The 25,167-nt window shown below is 36.6% G+C and overlaps 1 protein-coding gene and 1 long non-coding RNA gene across 4 annotated transcripts in view; one reads left to right on the top strand and one right to left on the bottom strand.

Annotated features, from left to right (window-relative positions):
• The window catches only part of LOC133222169 (uncharacterized), a 55,542-nt gene that overhangs the window by 8,099 nt on the left and 22,276 nt on the right, over window positions 1-25,167 (top strand). The gene's annotated exons all lie outside the window — the stretch shown is intronic.
• PDLIM3 (PDZ and LIM domain 3) lies at window positions 1,020-24,423 on the bottom strand. Of its 3 annotated transcripts, XM_061371611.1 has the most exons (8): window positions 24,150-24,407; window positions 18,481-18,632; window positions 15,807-15,891; window positions 10,807-10,874; window positions 7,243-7,506; window positions 4,684-4,811; window positions 3,503-3,614; window positions 1,020-2,972 (listed from the first exon to the last, which is right to left on the bottom strand). In XM_061371611.1, the coding sequence occupies exons 1-8, from the start codon at window positions 24,240-24,242 to the stop codon at window positions 2,783-2,785; spliced, it is 1,092 nt and encodes a 363-aa protein (XP_061227595.1). In that variant the 5' UTR covers window positions 24,243-24,407; the 3' UTR covers window positions 1,020-2,782. The 3 variants fall into 3 exon arrangements, with proteins under 3 accessions (XP_061227595.1, XP_061227603.1, XP_061227612.1); XM_061371619.1 differs by lacking the exons at window positions 7,243-7,506; window positions 10,807-10,874 and adding an exon at window positions 11,321-11,508 and having other exon boundaries at window positions 24,150-24,423; XM_061371628.1 differs by lacking the exon at window positions 7,243-7,506.

Genomic DNA, 25,167 nt, shown 5'->3' with positions numbered 1-25,167 from the left:
TTCTTGGCTTATTTATAGTATCACAGTTCCATACAAGCCACATCTCCCAGAGAAGCCCTGCTGTTTATGTAGCAGTAGAATAGCTGAGGAAAGCTTTTCACACCTGTTGATCGACATCTGAAGAGTTGAGATAGCAAGCATGTGAAGTCACACTTCCTAGCTTTCTCTCCATCTAAAAATAAATGCCTTGGCTTTTGCCTTGCAATATATATATAAAAAAGTCAACACAGCTGAAAGGCATAGTAGCATTAAGCAATCATGATTTACTGACTATGTCATTCTTAAGCCAGAAGATAAAGTGGATTGTTTTTTAGCCTGGACACTTTAAAAGGACTTGGACCAGGAACCACTGAGACTCTATTGAACTAAAGAATTCAGATTGCAAATTGCTGTTATCTTTCTCTTGCATTTATATCTCTAGATTCAATTACCCCAGACTGAAGTGACTGTAGGATGAAATTTCCTATTTCTCCTCCTCTATTAGAATCAAGGATTTTAGAATCTGCATTAGCTGAAAATCTTAGTTTCTTTTATGTTATATTGGTATAAAGTTTTCACATAGGTCAGTGGTTGCAATTAGATAGGTTTACCTTCTAATTCTATCAAAGTCATGTCCAACCTCAAGGCTCTCAAAATAGCATCATGGGATGATGCAGTACCACTGAACTTCCCCCAAAGTTTTGGCATCAGGTCATGTTCTGTGACCTTCTTTTAACCTAAAGGTTCTTGTAGCTTTATTTCTGAGATTTTCCCCACATTTATAATTGCTATGCTTGGCCTGTTAAAGAGAGAGCAGGTTGGGTCTTCAGTTTTGAAAGTACGTGATCTCATTCAGTTTTAGAAAGCTAATTTTGCCCAGGTTATATACTCAAATGCATAGTAAAACAATTGTGTTTCATTCTTTCCAGAGTTTTGATAGACCTCTCTCAGGCTGAAAATGCCAAACTTCTATTACTATCAAGTTACTTGACACTCACACTTTCTCACTTTTCGTACCAGTTGAAAAGAAATACAGAGACTTTAGCATATGTAGTAGATTTATTTTTACCTTCAGTTACTCCATGAAGAAATGAACATCAAGCAAGTATTTTAAAACACCTATTACATTTTAGGTTTGTTAAAGTAGACATAATGTGCACTCTCCCTTTCAAAAGTATTTTCAGATTCATTTTATGGGCTTTATCAGTGGAAAAATATAAATGCTAGACGTAGCCCCCATGGTGCATGAGGAGCAGAATTATGTTTTGTGCCCCCAGATAATTCAGGAACTAACCTTTAGAAGGGTGCAACACCCTTTTTTTTTATGTCTGCTTTTGATATGCAGACATAAATTATAAATGCAGTGGCACACACATCTTTAAAACATTTCAATTCTTAAGTAATGCTTTGAGATGTTTCGAAAAGTCAGTCTTTGAATATGTGGACATTGTACTGCAAGCTTTGGGACCCACATGAATTTTGAAAATTAATTTACAGCGTGTACCGCTTCTTATTTTAATTCCATATTCTTCCCGCATCTAAACTTCCTAGAATAGGAAGTCTGTAAGATTGCTTGCCACTGTTGATTTTTACTGGTCTTGTAGACTTGATAGAAAATGGTGTAGATTCTTCTACTTTAAAATGGGTTCAAAATACCCCAATAAATCAGCTACAAATTGTGGTGATACTTTCTGAAAATGCTAAGGTTTGGTTTGTCAGTCAGGTGTGTACGTGTAGCCAGTACCTACCTAAAAGCAATGCAGCCCTTTAAAAGTTTCAGAAATTGATTTTAAAACTGCATTCTTTCAGCCTTTTCTTTTTCCCCCTTAGGCTTTCACCAGGCTTTTTAGAAAAGATCTTTTCTCTGTATATTTTAATTCACTTCTGGTTTTGAAGTTGTCCAAGTTTTAATTTAGCAGCAATAATATGACTATATTCCTCATTGTTTCTATTATGGAAATTGAAAGACGGAGATGCAAAAAACTGCGATGCCATTTTGTGCAGAAAGGTTTAAAAATTTACTTTCATGCTTAATTTTCAGTCAGTTCCTATTAGAGTGTGGGTTTTTTTCCAAAAATGCGTGTGCATGCCTCAGCAGTTTTATGCTGAGTGATGTGAAAGCTGATGTCATTGCAAATCATTAAAACAACATAGAACTTCTGTTTTGCTTCTCACTAAACAGTCTTTATTATACTAGCCATTGTATAGTATGACTTGATATTTCCGTATCTCAGTTGCTGCATCAGAAAATTAAGTCAATATAACTCCAATTCAAAGCAAAAAAAGCAAAAATCTGGTTTTGGCATACATTAATGGTAGTTGAATGATAGATGGTAGGAGCAGATAGGAACAACTGTTTTTGTACTATCCATGTAAAATAGCTGCTTTTCTAATGATCTGTCAAATTTCTACATTTCTTAAGGCCCAGCCTGTAACACTTTGATGGCTTTGGTGTTTGCACATTTACTTGATTTATGTTGAAAATAATGTCTTGATTACAGCACTTTGTATATGTAATCATGTAATACCTCAGCTGTTTCACTGTTTTTATTCCAGTGCAGCTGTTTCAGTTTATACTTCACTGAGTTATATTGGTAACTTCAGAGACAATATTTTAGCAGAATTTTACTGGTATAATATGCTACTCTTGGATGACAGGGACTTCTATCTGCCTCAGAATCCCACAAGAGAGGTTTAAAAGCTGCTACTTTGGAATCAGACAGAAGTCCTGACACTGGTACTGCAGTTCTAAGCTGTTAATGTCTTTTTGTGTGCATGCATATCTTTGTGTGTTAATGTAAGACTAGCATTTGGGGTAAACAGTGACTGCTTCATATCCCTCTGGTGGCCTCATGCGAGCTCGTGCATGAGCTTCACAGTATAGTTGGCCCTCCACAAAGAAGTAGCCTTTTTGTTTCAGGTTGAGATTGCAGTCAGAGCACACAAAACATTCTGGGTGCCGGTATTTGTCACGTGCCTTCACCACTGTTCCTCTGTATGGAAACAATGAAAATAAAAACCAAATTAATTCATGTGAATTTTAAATGAGAAGAAACTACAGTATGACACAAAGTGAGCTCTAGGTATTGATCTTAAGACTTTTAGATTGTTCATCTAATGGTTTTCCTAACTACTATATAATTTAAGGTTGGAAGCTGAATTTGAGTAAGTGACATATAATGCCATAGAGGTGATGGCATAGTTCAATAGTTCATTGGAAAACTAGAGTTTGAAGAAACATGTTAGTTTGGTTACAACGCAGAAAGTACAGTCTAACATGTCAAAATGGTAACTACATGAGTTTAAAATCCACATTTCCTCAGTGACTGTGTTCTAAGGTACAGCTTAATAATTTGGAATTTGGAACAATATATTTGTATATCTCTGTTCTCTAAAATCATTTTTCTACTAGTGTAGGCAGAGACTAAGATGATCACTTGGAAAAGATTCCTGTAGTCTGCAGTGGTGTTTGAGGACATGTGTCTGAACTAGAGTTTTCTAAAACTAAAAAGAAACAACTTACAGAATCCCACTCCCACACTTGTCACAGAGCGGCACTTTCTGGGCACCAGGCATGGCAGTGGGTATCTTTGTTACAGGTGCTTTCACACTTCTTGTACCCACAGGGCGTCCATCTGAAAACCAAAACAATCATTATGTACAGGCTAATACGGAAACATCTGATGCAGTTAAATACTTTTCCTGTAAATACCTTTCTGGCTACATTTACAGATTTTCAGTTACAGCAGCAAACAATGAAGTTTCTCTATGCAAATTTAGTGAGCAAGATTCTACCTCTTTGGAACTGGGAAAAGTATTGTGTAGCTGTACCCCAAAACCAAGTACAAGAATGATTATATATACAGTGCTCTCTGTCTCATTGACACCAACTAATTCTTTGATAGTAGGTCTTGGTTATAGCTGGAGAGGGAGGAGGATTTGGCTTTAACATAGCAACGTAACACAGTCAAGTACTACTAGAAAGCTTCTTATTTATATAACTAACCATACAAGAAATTCAGAATGATTAGTGACATGATATGTACAAAATTACAGCAAACTACAACAAAATACCAAGCAAAATCCCACAGTGATATATGTAGTTAGATGTACTTTTCTCTGTACTGAGATAGGAAAATGGAAATTTTAAATATTTGCCTTTTAAATTAATTTTGGTTGTATGTTATCTCATTATTTTTATTATTAATATTTTTATCTTTTTATTATTAATATAACAAACGTGCAGCCTTTAGTAATGTTATTTTAAAGATTTATTTGAAGAAAATATGACTGTAAATTATACTGTGCTGCTGCATTTTTATTTAGAATGAAGAGGGGATGGGTGAAGCTTATTTTAAGAGTTGGTTTAAATTTCTCTTTTCCTGGATGTGGAAACGAGTATTTTCCTCCTTAGTGTCATGAGCATATGCTACTTTCATCATTCAGTAAAAGCCAACTTTGTACATTAAGAGATTATGAAAAATGTGATTAACATCACCATTTTATTCATGCGGGAGATTGCTAGCTATACAAGCAAATGGGGAAAAAGTTAGGAGGCTGGTGTGCTATCTATAGGATTCAAAATGACTGGGGCTTTCAGAAATTCTTACAGCTCTGAGCTCTCAGATTTTCCTCTCAGATTCCCCTTTCCCACAGACATTTTAAAAATGCTTTGAACAGATAGAATATGTCATTACAAATCACCTTCCTCGGAGACTAAATTCTGGAGCACCTTAAAGGAGCCAGACTGGCGAGGTTGACTGGGCTCCTCCTGGTTGGCATGCAGCATCCTGTACACGTCAGACTGAGGCACGGAGTTGGGAGGTAGGTCACTGTATCGGAAAGAGGAAGAGCAGATAAAGCAGCTTAGCAAACATAGCCTTAAAGCAGTAGTTCTACCAGGCATAGAATATGATTCAGGAAACAAACATAAAGACGAAGTATTTCTACAACTACTGAGTGAGTCTTTCTTCCAGGTAGCAGTTCTTTATATAGCCTCCTCTTGATCTAAAAAGTGCTAGAGAAAAAAATAATAAAATTCTGTGCAATTGTTATAAAAATAAATCTCCAAACTAATGAAAATATTTCCATAATCACTGTTCTGGTTACAGCAGCATTTGTAAATAGGCTGGTGCCTGTGTTTAACCTCAAAGCAGTTGCATTCCTGTAATGGTCTGCTGTATTACCAGGTGCTCTTTGGTATGGTATCCAGAAGTTACATTTTCACAGCAGCTGGCCTTAAGAATTTTGTTAAAATCACAGCTCATATCTTTATATAAGGTCAGCCAAAACCTAAGCAAACAAATCTTTTGGGAGGGTATCATGATGTGAAAGTGTTCTTCCTTTTCTACATTGGCTCGATCACTGGTTAATATAGTGGTTATTTGGCTGAGATAATTGTTACTTATTTAATTTCTGGAGATGACAAAAAAAGTGAGAGGTATTACACAGTAGGAAGCATGTAAGGTGAACACTGATGAATGGAAAAATCTATTTCTTAAATAGAATTGGACATGGCTTACTTTTTGTAATGACAATATTAGGATGAAAATATAAAGTAAATTATTGTCCAAACAATGGTTCATGGTTGAATTTACAATTACCCATAACCCAAAGATTTTACTGAGAATATTTCATGGTGTTTTAAACTGTGCTGATTGTTTTAAATTGATCATGCTAACTAATATCCTAAGTAGTTGAGGGGAAGAGTAAATTACTGTATGCAATGGCAGAAATTAGGCTGAATATACGGCATTTGTAAATTTTAAACTGCTACTGGAACTAATCGGAAAGGTCCAAATTTAATGCAGTGAAGTCTGTTACCTCACTGCTCTATCTATAAATGTCCAGCTTAAATTTCCTGTTACAACTAGCCTCCTACAGTCTGTTAAACCTTAGGTAAATTTCCACTGGAAATAAGCATTTAATTCCACAATGAAGTAGACTGGGTTTTGCTTAATATGGTTTGTTTTGTTTCCCAGGGCAGCGTCTAAGCTCTCAAATGGCCCAGTAAGAGCAGCAGCAGTTGGGCAGTGTTGCTTATGTTAATTGTTTGCATCTTCATCAATCCATAGATTTCTCTGACCAGTCTTTAAGCTGGTGAAGTGTCACAAGCTTTTAATGAATAGAAGGAGCTTAATTTCTGAAGTTCTCACCAGTGGCTAGTTAAACCCTTGAGCCTCTCCTCTTTTACTAAAGTATTTCTAAACATTAAACAAATGATAGTACAGTTACATATAGAAGGCGAAAAGCAAGACAGAAAGGTGCAAGATAATATTTATGAATGCATACATAGTGACAACCAATCCCACAACAAAAGAGACATTTCAAACCTGTGTAGAAGGTCAGTTCTCAAACTGAACTTAAATACTTCTATATAAACGTGATATTTGTGGTTAGTAACAGCCCAGTTCTGCAAGGTGCTAAAGAAGGCTCATTGGTGCCAGTGATTGTTGCTTACTTAAAATATTAGTAATTAGCTTTAGTTTAGACTATACATATTATGAATTTTTAAACTGAAGTACTATTGTAAAACAGAAAAATAAGTTACTATTATGCAAAAGTAAAAATAAAGCAGCGTGTATGATGAATTGTCCCTTGAAACAAATGAATAATGCTTTAAAACTTCTTCTATAATAATCATGGTACCCCAGGTACATAAGGTTCCTACCTGATTTTAGTCACAGTAGTGGATAAAATTCATAAGCCGGAGTTAGATTAGTAGTACTATATAGTCAATTCGGGCTATTTGGACAAGAGCTAGTTATACTGAATGAGTTCTGCTGAATGTGAGCTGCCTAGATCAATATAAACATCTGCAAGATATCCCAAGCGTCATAACCTAAATTTCAACAGCTGAAATAAATCTGAGTTAATAACAATAGTTTATTAATAAGAACAAGTTATTGAATGGTTATGAAATAATTATGATAACTTTAATAAACAGTTTTGAATTTGGGAGGGAATCAGAATCTTGATTTGGAGTGGTCAGTCAGCAAATAGTCCAGGTGACATTGTCAGGTTTTACTTATTAGCTACAAATAGAAGATTATTTCCTATTAAATATTTATTTGTAAATTCTGAAAGGCTCCTTTAATACTTTGAGTTAAAAATTGTAGATTACTAATACTTTCATGAAAATATTGAATGGCTTTAAATGACTTAATGTCCTAACCCTTTTAACCATTTTCATAGAAAAATCATGATTTTTTGTATATTCTATATTTGTATTTTCATAAATATTAAAGATACTTCTCTAATTACCTTATTACAGGGTTTTCCCCCAGAGCTGTAGAAACTTGGCCTTGCAGTGTTTCCATGATATTGTCGTCTGAGTACAACTGCATAGGTGTGTTAAACTGAGCATGTACAATCTTGACACCAGGAAGTTCCATTTCCAGTGGAATGTTAGGGGCCATCTTAGACACTGCTTTCAGCTCAGTGGGGCAGATAGAGCTAACCGTGCTAATTGAAGAGGGAGTGCTGCGTCCACTGCCACAGTCAATCCCGGAAGGAGTGCTGCATCCACTGTGTTAATAGCCACGTTACAGAAGGGTGTGCAATGAGCATCGGATTATAGAGAATAAAAACAAAAGCACAGGAATACAGTGATGTTCAGAGGAGTGAAAAGCGTAAATAGAACAGATACAGAAAAGCAGAAGTATAGAAAGTAGAGAAAACCAAAAGTATGTGTATTCATTGAAAAGTATTTTCCTGTAAAAAGTATCAATGCCAGTTATAAAGCAGTACTTAAAATTCTGGCATGTATTTTCTTTAAAGGTAGTAAAAATTCTTTGATAGATTGAATAATTCAGTACATAATATTACTTTACATTTTTTATGCTAGATTAATTTACATTTTTAATGAGGATTAATTAAACCTCCCTAAAGTTCTTCATTCTAGGTGAGTAATTCCTAATATCTACAAAAGGGTAGTATACAAAGGTTGTCCATGTCAGTGACAGAATTCATTCCTTCAGTACTGGAATCCCAGCCATATCATTCCAGTCCTGTACCTCACAACCATCACAGTCCACAGTTGAAGAGACTACTATAAAATAGTGTAAAATAATGACTATGTAATTTCCTTTATTTCCTTAAACCCTATAATAAGATATTTACTAATATTTTTAAAATAGTTTAATGATATATTTAATATTTTTTTTGTATTTGTTGGATGTTTCAAAGAAGAAAGGATACTAAACCAGCCAGGCTTACTTTTGCATTTCTGAGTTACAGTGTTTCCAGTAGAACATAAAGTGGTCCTTCACAAGAACAATGGGTGTGCTTTTGAAGTAAATCTTACATATAATTTATATATAATAAAGAAGATGTACAGTTTTTTAGAAATATTAGTGCTGCTTGATCTTACTGAGGTAAACTTACTGTACGCCAATTTGACATATCTGGAAAAGGATTAGTAAAAGAATGTGAACATTAAGCCCAAAGTTTTTTTCAGTGGCACTGTTCTGAACACTTCAGTCTTTCCTCCATAGCACTCCAGAAGCTTTCTTTGTTATGGGATACTTCTTTGCTGTTGCTGTGTAAAAGCACATAACCCAGGCTTTCCACAGTCACTGGTTACCATTTAGGTAGTATTTAGAGCTATGAGATGCTAAATGCTTAATTTCTTTCCTCAATTTGCTTATCAGTGTTGTGGTTATCTCTTTCCAAGCTGAATGATTCAGTGTAAAGCTGGGAGAATATTCTGATAGTAGTCGTCCGCCCAGTAGCTACTCTCAGGTGGAGAACATGACCCAGAATTTTCCATTTGATTCAGAGGGGAATTTGTGTAGGACCACTTTCTCAGAAATACAGAGAGAAATACACACTTTACCATCAAAGACATATCAAAAGAAAGCTAATTCCAGAAATGGCAAGCAAGCTTTAAAGCAAAAGTACAGTTCTACATCATTGCCTAGCATGAGCCAACCAAAAATTTCACACAGAGGCAAACTTATAAATTTATGTTTTTTTCTTTTAGAAGAATCAAAACCACCTTTAAATCCTGCAGAAGAGTAAGTTTTGTCAGTGTTGATAGTGTTAGTAAATGAAAAGTAACAGGAAAAGGCTAGAAAAAGCACAACTGTTGATGTGAGCAGCTGAAGTAATGTTAGAATAAACTATAAGTATAAAGAAAATATAGATTAAATATAATTTCCAGTTAGTTTTGCCAGAGTAAAGTCCAAAATTATGACCAATGTCCAATCTGTTAGCTCAAACCCACATTCCAAAATCAAGTCTTCTTTTAGTCAAAGTCCTATTTAGCCTCAGCTGTCTGTCCTAAAGGGATATTTACAGTCAAGGTGGTGGTTTGGGTTTTGCTGTGTTTAGCAGGGGATGTATCAAGCCAGACTGGTGAAAAAGCAGCAGATAAACAATGTGACAACCAAGATTTCATAGAAATGATACCCTTTGTCAGAGATTCAGTCTGTAAGTACAGACTTCTCTGGTGTGAGGACACCTGACGGACATTGCCCAGCTAAAGTTATGAAACTTCTTGCATCCCTGTCAGGTTAATTTTTTTTTTGCAGGGTTTTTCCCCATATAACGTGCTGGCAAGTGGCCATTTACTTCAGTATTTTCATGGAAAATAGTGTCTAATTGAGGTTTCTGAACTAGGAAATAAGGTACTTCATATACTCATTTGAATCTCCATAAATCCAGTTAGGTACCTGTAAATGGTACCTGGTGGTCCAACAGTCAGCTGTTACAGTACATCTACACTGTGGAAGCGCTGCCTACATTTAGAGGCTGTGCATATTTGCTAAGGACTGTTTTAGTCATTTATCCTGTTCAGTGTCAGGTTGCAAGGAGAGACAGGCACCTTTTCTCCACTGCAGCGGTGTTCTACATTGATAGTTCCTGTTCCTAGAAGGATGGGGCACTATCCATCTTCTACAGTCTCCTTTTTATCACTCAGGTGATTGAAGAATGTAATTCATCTCACAAAACACAGGAAGCAAGTATCATCCTGTTTTTCTGGTCTAGTTTGTCAGTCTTTAATTAAGGCAGACTGTTTTAACTGTCAGAGTGGAATGGAGATCACTAAGTCCACTGGTAAAAAATGCTACTGCTAGAAAGGATAAAAGGTAGCATCACAATGTGTTGCATCACTTGGGTGATTTTGAGTTTCCCTGCATTTTTAGCCACAGAGTTTGCTTTTTTTCCCCCTTTTTGTATATAATAATGTAAATAATAGTGAGGCACTTAATCCCCAGTTATAATAGAGAGATCTTACACTAAAATGATGGATATAAATACATAAGCCTTTTTTCAGTTTAAAGCTTGACATATCTGTGGCATCAGGTATTTCTGTTTTAGCTCTGTGTTAGGTTGCCTTCTGAATAGAGATCTGCTGAAAAGCAAACTTCAAATCTCTGAATGGCCTATACGATACCTTATGTAATTAGCCATCTTTTATTTAGCAAGTTAACAAATTACATATATTTGCATTTGGACAGGAGAATTTCAGAGTGCCACAGATTTGTAAGTATACAATTGCTGGTGTTACACTGTAAACTGAATCAGGTTCAAGAATACAGTTAGTTCAGACTCTTTCTCACCAATATAATGAAAACTGGAGTGTGACCTGCTTTCTTTTGGAAATAGCATTTTGAATTTAAAGTCTGATTTCTGTAAGTCAGCCATTTCAGGGTTGTTTTTGTTGTTGGGTGTTTTTTTGCCCTTCATTTCAGTGTTGGGCTATATAGTACTATAAGTAAATTTCAAACGCATCAGTATGCTTTATTCATGTGAATGGTGAGTATCTATTAGAAAAAATAACACCATGCATCCAAATACAGCACAGCACTCAGAGTTTATAACCTGCTTCGGCCTGAGACTATGAAAGGTTTGGGCCGAATATTATGCCTGTGTTCAAAGTAGTTCATATCCTGTAAAGAAAAAAGGGTTAAAATAACTTCTTTGGCCTACAAATGCACATATCTGGTTTAAAAAGTAGCTAACAAAGTTTTAAAATTGTAACCATGAAGTAATTGTGTTCAGTTTGTGCATTCCTGGTACTCAAAATGCAATCACATTAGTGTTCAGAAACATTCAAAGTGCAGTTATAAGAGAGAAGGGTGGTAGGTACCGTTGCAGCTCGACACAGAGGGCAAATTTTGGCTACCTGCAGGATTGCTACTACAGAGCTGAAGGGGTAGTTTACCGTGTTGGAAAAAATTGATTCATTCATCACCATTTTTGGGGGATAATCAATAAAAACCTGATTATTGGAAAAAACAGCAAGAGCTGGACTTTTTAATTGAAAACAGAACAGACAGTGATATACCACAATACCACAAATGACCATGTTTTATAAGTTGATACCAGTACTCACTTTTGTGATGAGTTAGGAATGAGACCCCTCAGTTGTCCATGAAGCGCATCTTGAATATTTCCAGATGAATACAGCCCAATTGGAGAATTATAGGAGGAGCTCACTACCTGTCTTTTGTCATCAATATTTGCTGCTGCAACAAAAGGCTGGGCCCTTCTGTTGTGAGCTGTACCAATAGGCTTGAATTCCTGTACATGATGGGCAGACAAAATACACAAAGCTACAATGCACACCAAAGCTAGAAATGAGTAAAACTGACAACATCAGTATTGTTAATCTCTGCATTTTTTATTTTTTTAACTTTGTTATTTTTTTAACTGATGCAAGCACACTATATTTTTCCATGAATTTTCTATATGCTGCTTAAGCCATACACATTCAGAAACTGTTCTTTTCTTGGCTCAGGGCAAACAGAAGGTGTTCCACATTTGTAATTAGTGTGCAACTTTAAAAAGAAATGAGAGGGATGAATATTATAGAGAAACCTGTTGTATTGGTGTCTAGATTTTGCACTGTTTATGTTCTTATTTTAGAAATGTTTCATGTATAGTTAGGTTAATTGCTTCAGTTCAGTGCTAGTATCTGGCATCTGCATTTTTGTTATGTACTAATGGAGGGACTTGCAAAAGTATGAAGATTTTATTGTAAATGTCTTGCCTAGAAAAAGCAGAATTTTAAATATTTCTTTTAACTGAAATAGTCTTGATTGTACATCAGATCGAGGACATTCTTCTGAAATCATCCCATACTTTGAAGCATATGCATGCATCAAAATTGTGATGCTGTAAGTTACAGACAATATGAAATCATCATAAATAAGTAAACCCCAGAAATGGCTAAATTTGAAATCATTCTGCCTATGCTTATTTCTGAAATACAGTTTTGTTGGTCCAGATAATTTCCTCCAGTGTTTTTATGATGCAGAAATATCTTTTTTAGATTACCTTGGCTTTTAGGATTGCTAGAAAAATTTCCAGTTAGAACAAATGCAACCTATTACCAAAAAACAAAACAGATATTTGAATATTCAAATCCACATAATAAATAAAGTTCATAAGAGCAGATCAGATTAGCATGGACATATTTTTGACATCTGTAGAATTTTATTCATTCCTCAGAGCATTATTTCCTTTCTCAGACAATATCTGCTCAGTTTTGGTGAATCATGAAAATCTGAATGCGAATTGACCCTTTGTTTTCAATTAAAACAATGGTTTCAGAAATACTTTTAGGAACAGACCGAAAGAAAAGTCATGGATATATAGAACGTGCAACCAGAAAATGCAAACAGTAAAAAGCAGTTTTATTAAATGAAAATGTTTAGCAGCATTGCACTGTAAGAGGATACTGAAAGCAGCAATTAAATAAATGAGCACAAAGATTTTACTTGCAATTCCTTGTTTCTGTCTGATAGAACTGGGTTGCAGTTAACAAAATGTATTAGTAAATGGAAATAATCTACTAGTGTTTAGGATCACATTTACTTAATGAAAGATATTAATGTCAGAGTATTTTAAATTGATTTAAATCCATGTATGATGCAAAACAAACAAAAGCAACTGTGAACATTGTAATTTTGTCTTTTTTATTTCTTTTTAACAAATGAACAGCACAGAAGTAATAGCATGTTTACAATGTAACAGTTGTGAAACAAGTATTTGAAATTAGTTAGACTTAAATTCTGTTTGTTTTTTTTTTTTTTTAAACTCATCTATTCATATAAAATGTCAGTGACAGAACACACAGCAGTAAAAATAGTCCAGCTCTTGTGTTTATTGGATCTCATTGAATCTGGGAAAAGTCCTCCTTCAGATCAAAAGCTAAATGAGAACTGAAGGTTGTTGGAATTCCTAATCAGGAATGTCTGAGAATAACAGTACTGCATTTTGTAAATTTTTTCCACCTGACTGATGTCCTTTTTGCAGAGCTAACTACATTTTGCACTGATATAGGTATCAGGAATAGAATGAATGTAGCCCCAAAGTCTGTAGAAATGCATCCAACACAGAGCGTATGATGGCATTCCTTGGGGATAATTGCTAAGATAGTTAACAAATGTTTACATTACCTGTTACAAAGGTATCGTGTGACTAAAATCTTTATCTCTCAATGCTATTGTGGAAGACAGGGTAGGTCTTATACAAGTGAATTAAGTGATAGACTATAAACTAACTTACTCTTTAGAAAAGTGGGTTGGGGCTTTTTTATAGATGTTTTTTACTTATTTATGTATATAGTATCTTTATATCTTCCAGGAATGTATAATATCTTTCATGGCCAAAAGCCTAGTCACACTGAACAAAATGTTCAAAGGCAAAGAAAGAAGCAGAGAAGAAAAGCCCAAATAAAAACAATTCAAGAAATTTTGGTGATGGAAACAAATTCATTTTAGATGAAGTTAAAGGAATTGTAACAGAGAAAAAATTACAGGTCATAGTATCATTTTACATCAACAATGCAGCAGAAAGTAATTTTAGAGATTTAGTTTCCCATTTTGATTGTTTTATCTTCTCCTTGTAATTGTATGCTTTGAGAACCTTATGTTCTAAATTGCTTTAATACAAAATAAAATCTGATTGTACCAGTAATACTTCAGGTAGTCTATTATTTCCTGTTACCCATCACACTATAGGTTGCTCCTGACTACTGAAATCAGGTGGCTGTTTTTATGTGGAAATGACTGAGAGCTTTCAAGAGCAGCTCTCAGCCACTTACTGCTCTAAGTTGTTTACTAGAATTGTTGGTTCAGTTTCCTCTTCTCAAAGGAAAAAGTAGTGAGAGCTTTCATTGTGCTATGACAACTGCCTGTAGCACTAAATGACTCTTTGGAGATGCTCAACCTAATGCCAAAGTTTGCTACAGGGTAAAGGTTCCTTGTTCCATAGCTGCAAGCAGGCACAGTATTTAGTTGCTTATCAGTTTTCACATAACCATCTCCAAGCCTCTGTGAACAGTTTTCGTTCATGAAAGCTAATGTAAGATTTTTTTGCCAAATGTAGCCAAATTGCTGAGCAATTTAATAAGCTTTGTTTTCATTTATAACTATCCTTTGTTAGCCTGCAAATAGAAAGCTTGTTTGTTTACAAGCATTGCTACTTTTCTGGGACCTACTATTTATATTCAGTACTCCTGACTTTCCTAGTAGGAAAGAAGAGATACACTAACATGAACAAGTTTTCTATTTAGTCTTGGGAAGAGTTTTTCTGATTGCTCAATGGAGACTGCTTTTCAATAGTCTGCCAAATACCACTTAGCGAAACCTTGTGATTTACTTCCAAGTAACTATCCTTTTTAGGAATGCAGCCTTCATGCAAAGGGATTACACATTATACGTGCCTACATGGTTTTCTCTATAGCTTTTTTAGTGATTTTGTTCAGTTGTGATTTTGTTTATGTGTATCCTCTCTATTCCATGAAAACATGTTATTAAAATAGCTTTGTTTCTTCACTATACTATCTCATACTGCTGAAAATACGTTATTTCTGATGAAGTTTGTTGTATCACTTAATGCAAATTTTTAGACTGGAATGGAGAGAACTGGAACACTGAAATGCTCTATTTGTGTTTGGAGTACCTCTGAAAACAGAATTTGTGGAAGCATTTATTGCATAGGATTTCTTGAAATGGAATCTGCACTTACATTTTTTCCTAGGATAGCATAGAATAAATACTTTGACATACTTGCTTTGATCCTGGCCTTCCAGGATTAGCAGAATTCTCTTCCCTTCCCCCTCTTGAGAGAACAGCAAATGTTCATGTAGGTTAAAGAGGAATGACAGAGGAATAAAGCACTAGTTGTAGACAGCAGCTAGCAAATTAACTCTTAACAATACAGAGTCTTCTGCTCATAGCTTTGCCCAAAGGACTGGCTGTGAGTTTGAAGAAAGTTGGATTTCGATTTGTTGGATTTGCTTTGGTTGTATACAGAGATCGTGACTTTGCTGGTCAGAAGTAGTAAAGGGTTTCCTTATTGACCAGTGGATGGGGTTTGTACAAATTTGTAACTTGCAGTTGTGTGGCGTAGTATAAAAATGTGTAGAACAGACCAGCATTAATGGATCTCTCTGACTGTTACATCAACATGACTTGTGTGATGTAATGAGTGTATTGCTTTGCTCCTTGACATTTATCCCTTATTGAAGAACTTCCTTATATGATGAAGAATCGCTAAAAAAGTTACAGCAACTTAAACTGTATTAGAATAAAAGGATATTTTTCTTAACAGTGGTGATATGTACATTTCTAATGAGAATGTGTTGTAACTTCTTGATGTTCGGTTTCAGTTATAACTGACAAAAAACCTCCAAAACATCCAGTCACTTAAAATGATGTTCATATATATTGGAATTGAGATGGTTCATATTAGCTTAAACAGGCAGATAATGGATGAAGTGCTGATCAGATCATTTTAATGAACACAAGGGAGATAATTTAGAGTATAAAAACGTCAATGGAAATGGTTAGGTAACTTTTAACAATTCATACCTGTGGTTCAGCTTCCAAATTTATCTTGAAGGGATGTGCTTTGCCATCTTCTGAAACTTGTGGGGACCATAATTTGGTTCCTGCCCTGGAAAGAAAGGAAGGCAGATTTTAAATAAATTGAATTCCTATAGAGTTAGATGTATGTGTCCCTCTAAAATATAATGCAGCTTGAAAATATGGAGTTTGTTCTATGCATTTTTATTAATTTGACACAAAAAAATACTTCAATGACATGCCAACCTCATGAAGTTTAACCATGCCAAGTGCAAGGTCCTACACCTGGGTCAGAGCAATCCCAGGCACAGCTACAGGTTGGGCAGAAAAGAGATTCAGAGCAGCCCTGCAGAGAAGGACTTGGGGGTGCTGGTCGATGAGAAAATGAACATGAGCCGGCTTCAGTGTGTGCTTGCAGCCCAGAAAGCCAACCGTATCCTGGGCTGCATCAAGAGGAGTGTGACCAGCAGGTCGAAGGAGGTGATCCTGCCCCTTTATTCTGCTCTCCTGAGACCTCACTTGGAGTACTGTGTGCAGTTCTGGTGTCCTCAACATAAGAAGGACATGGAACTGTTGGAACAAGTCCAGAGGAGGGCCACGAGAATGATCAGGGGACTGGAGCACCTCCCATATGAAGATCAGCTGAGAAAGTTGGGACTGTTCAGCCTGCAGAAGAGAAGGCTGTGTGGAGACCTCATAGCAGCCTTCCAGTATCTGAAGGGGGCCTATAGGGGTGCTGGGGAGGGACTCTTCATTAGGGACTGTAGTGATAGGACAAGGGGTAATGGGTTAAAACTTAAAGAGGGGAAGTTTAGATTGGATATAAGGAGGAAATTCTTTCCTGTTAGGGTGGTGAGGCAGTGGAATAGGTTGCCCAGGGAGGTTGTGAATGCTCCATCCCTGGCAGTGTTCAAGGCCAGGTTGGACGAGGCCTTGGGTGATATGGTTTAGAGCAAGGTGAGCCTGCCCATGGCAGGGGGGGTGGAACTTGATGATCTTAAGGTCCTTTCCAACCCTAACTATTCTATGATTCTATGAAGTGTAAGTAAACAATATATAGAAAGTGCATTTACTATAAAAAAATATATACCGTGAACAATAGAAAATAGTTTGTTAGTAGTTACTATACAAAGGGAAAGGAAAACTAGTACTTTTCTGATATGAGGTGACCACAATTTCTAGAGTTTTGTTTTCTCTAATGGTTGGTAGAATGAATGTTGGGTCCTCAGACTATTTTGCACAAATAACTGAATATATTAGTAATAATTCTAACCCAGAACAGCATCAGTTCCTTTTTTCATGACCACAATATCCAAGCAAAGCCTGCTTTTCGATGTAGGAGGAGTGCAATTGTCATGATTTAAGCCCAGCCGGCAGCTAAGTACCACACAGCTGCTCACTCGCTCGTTCTCCCCCGCTCCCCAGTGGAGGTATGCAAACTATGTGTGCAATTGTAAATAGAAGTTGCACAGATGATTCTTTCAGTCACTTAGGGAGAGATAACAGCATGCCAATATCAGTTACAATTCTGGTTTCACTGACAAAGTGAAACTCGGCGGACAACTTTAGTGTAATATTAATGTTGAATACTAATTTAGTACTGTTTGTTAAAAATAACAAATATTTAGCATTTAAAAATATGTGCATACTTCATAGACACAATTATTCTTACCATATTTTGAAAATTGTTTCCTAAGAGAATTGCTAATGGTATATGTCAATCTGTAACAGAACCTAGAACTGACTGTAGGACATTTTAACTGTGTTGTGTGCTTTGGTGATTAGACAATGCTTCTTTCAAAAAAACACCTCCAAAACATCTTTTGTATTTGGAAAGGAATACTGTGGTCAGCTGTACTAAAGTGCTGTGCCTCCTTGAGGGCCTCAGGTCAGTCAGAGCTGCCTCATTATTGTAGACAGCTGAAAATATGCACTAGGTGATTCTGATTGAAGTCTGAGCAAACTCAGTTAAGAGATGTGAAGATTTAGGTTGTTTTTCTTGCTGGCTTTAGTTGAAAACAGGTTGGAAAAGACCTTTAAGATCATTGAGTCTAGACATGAAATGACAAGAAGTTTTTGGACTCCTGCAGTTTAGGTAAGAGAGGGTTTTATGGTTCATTTTGTTTTTAACATTGAGAATCCTGTATTTGGTTAAATACATTGTGACCAAAGAGGCTGACTTTAACACCCCTCCTTTGTTACCCGTTATGAAAGTCTGACCTGATACTGCTTTCCTTAAATGGGAGGATGTACTAGGAGCTTTGTTTGTGATTGGGAGCAGGAGGCAACGACAAGCAGCTTTGGCTGAGGGAGTGTTAGGGCAGAGAGGTGTCTGAACAAGTGGCAGTTGGTTGAGGGTTTTAGTGTTTCTCCAAAATACGAAGAGCTGTTTACTGACAGCAAGCATAGAGCTTATGGAGGCAGTAGTAGGTGGTATGGTTCACAGCTCAATAAACATGGTGAGTGGTCTGAGGGAAGCTATTCTTCTTGTGACCATGAAGTCATGTTCTAAGTAGTTTTGCCTATCCAGAGTTGGTCAGGTAGGGCTGGGTGCTTGTGATTTTAAAGGTTTTGTGAAATTCTTAAAGCTGTTTAAAATAGTTCCATTATGCAATAGTTGTACTGTGTAATCAGTTGGTCAGGTAGTATCTTTCAGAAGTAAGTAGACATGTACACATACCTCTCTATTTTCAAACAAAGCTGATGTGCAGCTGCTTTAATTCTTTCCTGGGCATCATTATGTGTCATGTTCTCTGTGCCTAGACCATCAATAGCTATGATAACATCACCAGGGCACAGGTTGGCAGCTGAAGCCTTGCTTCCAGGTGTAATCTGAAAAAGAATGCAGAAATTAATTGCTTGAGCACTAAGCATACCTGAAGACTGATAGGGAAAATAAACTTCACCATGCTTCCCTATGTGGGGAGAGAGGGAAGGGGCCTGTAAACCACGGTATGAATGCTTACAAAAAAAGTAAGTTCTTATTTCTGCCAGACCCTCTGTAGTTCTATTGTCAGATCACCATATAAATGCTTTAGTTATCATACCATCAAATTAAATGGAAATTCTTACACTTTTGCATTAAATAGTTTCCACTTTTATTTCTGTAGTTACTGTAACTTTGAATCCTCTGTCTGAATTGCCACTGTGTAATTTGCTTGATGAAAAAAATAGTTACATTTTCCCCATGCAACTCCAGGCGATAGCAAAAGAATAGAACTGTTAGGAAATTGCCCTACTTAATGTTCATGCGCATGATGTGCCATTGACTTGATAATATAGCCACTTGTGGTTTTACCACATTAAAAGACAAATATTAGTCCAAATATTAGATAAATATTAGTGGTTTTGGTTTTTTGTTCTTGTTAATAATCTTCTAAATCATAGTTCAAATAAATGCAACACAATTCTGTTTGAAAATAACTATTGTAGAGAGGCTAGTATCTTAGCTGCTACTAAAACTTGTTCTAGGATTGCAGGCCTTTATTTGCAAACAGGTGGCTTTTTATACTACCACACCACTTAAGCAGTTCTTTGGTCTCTGAGTGGGATTTAGGTCTCTTAGGTGTGTATTGCCATCTTAGGTGACCTTTTATGACAAAGACAGCAACATGAAATTAATGAATGTAGCACAGAGGCTTCTGGAATTCAGCTCTCCTGGAACAGTGGAACAGAGGGGCAAGCTGATTCATCCAAAGTAACACTAGCTGCTTATTTAAAAGTAACTAATCCCAGGGTGAAGGACAAAAATGTCCATGTAGTCTTACAAGAGCAGTTCTTTGCTTTGCCATGTATAAAGTAAAAAAGCTACTGGAGAGTTTTTTTCACCATGGGTACTGCTAAGCCAAAGCAAGTGCTATCTAGCTCAGTCATTAAAGTGTTATTGGAGGGCTGAAAGCATGCTATGGAGATGTTCTTCAGTTATGGTGTTTCCCAGTTTTCCATCAGAGGAAGAAAGGAAACTCCCCAGTGTACCTCCAGTATGTTCTGAAACCCATCTATAGTGAATCTGACAGACTTGCTGCTTCTGAGGGTGACAGTACTGTCAGCATAAAAGCCAGATAGAAATTTTTTTTTTTCATATGTGTTGCACTGTAAAAGTATTGAAACAGTGGCAAAATAAAACAAATAGTCATTCTCTCCTTTTTCTTGGTGTCCATCTCTGTTAGGTGGGTCTGAATTCTCAAAGAACCTAAGAGTTTGGGCTTTTTTCTGCATTCCAGCATGTAAACTCGCTTTTGATTTCACTGTAACAAACTGCAATGCATGAGTCGTTACCAAGTTAGGCAAACTTTCCCAGTGGATACTTGTGGCCAGCTGGAGGCTTTTATCCCCTCATCTTCCAAACCAATGGACTTGTATGCTTAGCAAAGTCTTAAAGTGCCTGAATAACTTGTTTGGGTATGAATCGAGGAATTGTATGTAAATTCTAGGTCTGATGTCCCCAGAATCATCCTTTTCTGAAACTTTAAAAACTTACTGTAATTAAGTGAACTATACTTAGAGTACTTACATTATTGTAGTAAGATGGGGGAAGGGAAAGATATGATCATGCTTCTCTCTTTAACCTGGAATAGCTCCTGACTTTGGGTAGCATGATGTGGACATGTGTAGAATGACAAACTGCAGCAGAATGCCTAGTGTTTGAGTGTGACTGTTGATGCTGTAATACCCAAAATTGGCAAACCCAGCCATTCTTGGTTCCCTCTCAAGAGTAAGCTTGCTTGAATAACACTTATATAGATTATTCAGTAGATTATGCTTTTTACGTGTCACAACAATTCATCTGCTATATCTGTGGCATACTGCAGCAATGTACTGAGATGATGATTGTGCCTTATAAAGTAGCATGTCTGTCTAGCATGGTACATTTTCTTGCATCTGTGCCACTTATGGGGCCTAATGCACTCTGTGTTGCTGGTAATAATACACAATCCCTTCTTAGTGTATTATCGCCAGCTGCAGTGATAACACTGTGTAGTGGAATAGAGTTACTATCTTTTGGTGGGAGCAAGAAGGCAAAGAGCCATGAGTCTGTGTTTCCTATTCTTTACCTGAAGTGATTCTGGGACATGTCTTCTGGGTCTTTTGGGCCTTAACACCTTGATGGGGGTGCTGAGCTCTACTTATCCAGGCCTTCTGGGGTTCAGAACTATCTGCCCTCGTATAATCCTTTCCCTTGTCTGCTCTTCCTGGTTCTGATGGTAAGAGCTGGAGGTCTGCTGCTAGGATGGGGTAGGAAGAATATAGCTGGGTGCCAGCTCTTCTGTCTTCCCAGTGTTTCAGGGGAGAAATCTTGACTGTTACTTACAGGAAAGGGGGGGGGCAGACAAAAGTCCTGCAGCTCATGTTTTATAGAAAGGGACCAGGTTGTGCATTGCAAGATTATACCATATCATAGGTATAATATTGATGTTGTGGGTAACTCAGTAATAAAAGTTTCTTAAGAAACTTATTAATGACACATTAAATGTATATTGTGAACCCAGAATTGTATTATGACTGTAGTGTTTATTGCTTGCTCACCCTGGCTTCATGAGGTAGATGCTTCTGGTGCTCTGGGAAAACTTTTGTCTTGCTCTTCAGGACATGTCTATATGGCACGCCTGTTGCTCGTGTATCCCAGGTATCTCAGATTTGGATGGATACAAGGATATGTGTTGAGCATTCAGATGTTGTCAGAGATTAGATAACTATTTAACCACACAAGGGCAATGTCTGCTATGAAACTTTGAAAAAACCCTCTCTGCATCTGTTAATAGACTGGTGCAGCTCCTTGTGGCACACCTTCATAAATATTCCAGGCTCTGTTTTTTCTGAAGGGAGTTATGAATGTCTGCAGAGAGAGTGGCTAAATATAAAATTAAGTTGATATAAATATTTGCATTTTGATTTGTAAATGTTTATATTGAAACAGAACTTCAATCTAGAGTTGATAATATTTTACCATTCCCTCCAACCTCTACAAGTTTCAATAGTTCCTGTAATGCTATTTAGTGACTTCAGTTCTAGGATTGCATTCCTCTAAATGCTTAACCCAAATGTATCTTCTAGTCAGAATAAACTGAAAGTACTCAGTTTCATTACGACTATGATTTTGATTAGTTTCACTGGTGTAATTTCTTTGCATCTGTGTAAAGTTCCACAGATGTCAAGAAACATTTTCATTATTTCTGGTTAATTAATTTCTGACCCTAATAGAATCTGAATGTTTATTTTTAGTCCCTTCCTATTCTTCCTACTTTCCCAGTGAATCGTGATTTGTGTTTTTTGCATGTGCTTGAAATGGTCAAAACAATGGAAGAAATCACAGATGTGTTTTTGAGACATCTGTTCTTTAGACATGTGGATGATAATCTCTTACGTTGTCTGTCTCTCTTGATAAGTCCTGGTAAAAACTTTCCCTTGCTCAACAAGGACTATGGTAAATCAAACTTAATACCTGCCCAATTATTTTATTAAAAATGTGTTAAAATAATTTCTATTTATTTTTTTATGGCTAATAATTTTTTTCTTGCCAGCACAGGTAAGCCAAATGTAAATGGTCTTTTGGTGATACCTTTTACGAAAGGAACACCTAGGCCCCCCCAAAAGGCACGTGAATCTTGTGAAATATTTATTACTTCTAAGGGGTACTGCATTAATACTTAGCTAGGGACTTTTGTATGCTGATGCAACAAAAATGTTAAACAAATCTACTGTTAATATTCTTTAACTTGAGCTAAGCAAGCTTAAACATACAATTTTTCCCTATATATATATTTCCTTTCTCAGTTCTACTTGCAATGTGATTTTGAGCATTCCTGCATTATGCTAGAAACCAGTGGTTTATGTCTTGTAAGGCATTTAGTAGGTATGAGTCAATTGCAAAATAATTTATTCTTTAGAAAGTTACATTTATAGAAACATCCTTTGTTATTGCTGTTTTAAACTTCATTGCACTTAATCTAAACACAAAGAAAATACAAACCAGACACCACTGAAATACTTTTCATTAGAGATAATGGAAACTGTTTTTCTTTTGGAAGCCCATAAAAGGCAATGAAGGCCCCAAAACATCCAGAGTTTTTTTTTTTTTTTCAATGCTTTTGTCTCCTGTTTCTCCAAAAGTTTTCTTGTGTCCTATGAGTATTTGTCATGAAGCTACATACAGTAAAATAATAGCATGCTTGTTTACTTCTGTTTAAAATGAGTGTTTGATGCATATAGAAATCTGGAATAAGTGGTTAAATGAAAGTAGGTTTTAGTAGGATAATATGTGAAAAGTTGATCCTTAAACTTTCTACAGACTCTTGTTTAGAGGCATATTTACTGCAAGGCATCACCAGTGGTATCCATCCTTCAAGGCTCTTGACGTTTATTTAATACCAGGCATAGTGTATATATTGAGTCATAGTACAGGGCTTAAAAAAAAAAAAGGCACTGGTGGTTTGGAGGCTCAGGGAACACACACTCGGTGTCTCTGGGGTTCTGAAAAGCAGCAAAAATATAACGAGAGCTAATTCTAGTCTGATGTGCATTGAACACAATTTTCAAAAGTTATCAAAGTCCATAGGCTTTGTTTTGAGTAAATCTGTGTGTAGATGCAGGCAGCTGACAGTCTTTTATATGCTCCATTCGTCAAGTAGTTGGTTTCTTAAATAAATTTCAATTAATAGCTCAAAATCCATACAAAAATGAAGGCTTGGATTCATGCCCTTTATTAGAGGGTAAGGCAAATTATCTATTTCTAAATATGGCAGGAAACACCAAAGAACTCTCCTTCATAGCCAGAACTGGATAACTTTCTAATAATTCACTGATTTAACATTCATGGAGGTGAAAACCTCTACATATGTAAAACCAGGTGCTGTTGCCTTTGCTGGCAGTAATCAGAATTTTATTTAATTAAATGAGAGTTGGATTAATCTTACAAAGTTGGCACAGAATTTGCAAAGCACAAACTTCCAGACATGGGGAGCTGCTGCCAAGCAGTCTTCTGCCCCAGTGATCACAGACGCTAGCCGTGAAGATGATAAAATAGGGGTCTGGCGTTTAGTAAGCTCAAAACTAATTTTCTCATCTGAATGCCTGGGGAAATTGTGCCAGAGTTTTTCTGCTGCCAAGGCACTTGAATATAATTTTTGAGTTTGATGCAGTTAGAGTCTTAGACTAATAAAGCAATCCCAGAAATGTCACACAAAACTTGTAAGAACTGTTAACATTCAGCTGGCTTTGCTCAGAACTAGCAGCTACTTGCTAGTCTACTCACAGCTTCCTCTACATCTCTTAACTCCAGAAAGCAAAGGGCAAAAATCTGCAACAATTAATACATATAATACATAGAAAGGAAATGGAAAGAGTACATACCCTGGTTATAATCAAGGGTTGGTTAAAATCTATTCCTCCTGAGAGCCTGAATCCCCAGGGTGCTGGTCCTTGGAGGATAACGTTTTGTGGCATTGTGAGCAGTTCTGCCTTGGTTACTGCTCTGTTTCCCTTAGGTCTGTATGAGGAGCTGAGCTGTACGAGGGTGTTGTCAGAAGAGCACCTGCTGGACAGGGCAGCTGACTCTGTGTACCTCTTAGGAAGTTTTACCCATCCCACAGCTGTGGGCACTGCACTTTATCTCCACTCTTTGGGTGACGTCAGCCAGTCCCTCAGCTTCTCCACCCACCAAGGGGAGTATCAACCCCTGACAAATAAAGCCTGAATGCTGGAAAGTGTACAACAAATACATCAGCTTTATCTGCTGCTTCAGAGTTCCCGTTAGCCTGACAATGTGTAAGCTACGGGATGTAGTGTTCTTCTAGTTTCTTAAAGCAGCCCTGTTGCTCATTTGATATCATGCTGGTTACACTGCTGGTGCTTCTTTCAACTATGTAATGCAGCACTCTCACTTTGTACAGGATTTTGTTTCATGTAAACAGGAATATTGATAAGGAGATTTCCCTCTCCAGCTCTTGTTTTACATCTTGTCGTATTTGTAATATGATAGTTTATTGCACTAAAAAGTCCTTCCAGTCCTTCGGCTGAGTTTTCCAGCTAGTCACTTGAGACCATGGCATGCACCAACTCTAATGGCTTGAAAAATCCGAACTGATGTCATGCATATTTCTCATACTGAGGAAGAGAAATGCAATATTAGCTGCTGATGTCTCTTCTCATTGTAGAAATCTTAGGGGTTTTTAAGGTAGTTGCAGATACCTTCTGTCAATTGTTAGTGCGGCTGAATAAATACTTTGCGTTCCTTCTGTTTTCCTTGCATCAGCTGTCTCTGCTTTATTCTGACTTCTGTACCCCTTATATTTTTCTCCAGTAAGAGATGGAGAACTTTCCTGTGGTGGTGTACATGCTCACTCACTTTCTTATCACAGTGTTACAGGTT

This window comes from Neopsephotus bourkii, unplaced genomic scaffold (assembly GCF_033783945.1).
Source record: "Neopsephotus bourkii isolate Nb327-2 ecotype Australia unplaced genomic scaffold, CSIRO-AGI_Nbou_v1 NB_168, whole genome shotgun sequence".
NCBI classification, from domain to species: Eukaryota; Metazoa; Chordata; class Aves; order Psittaciformes; family Psittacidae; genus Neopsephotus; species Neopsephotus bourkii.
The sequence above is the reverse complement of the archived record's forward strand: the minus strand, read 5'-3'. Positions and strand labels throughout refer to the sequence as shown.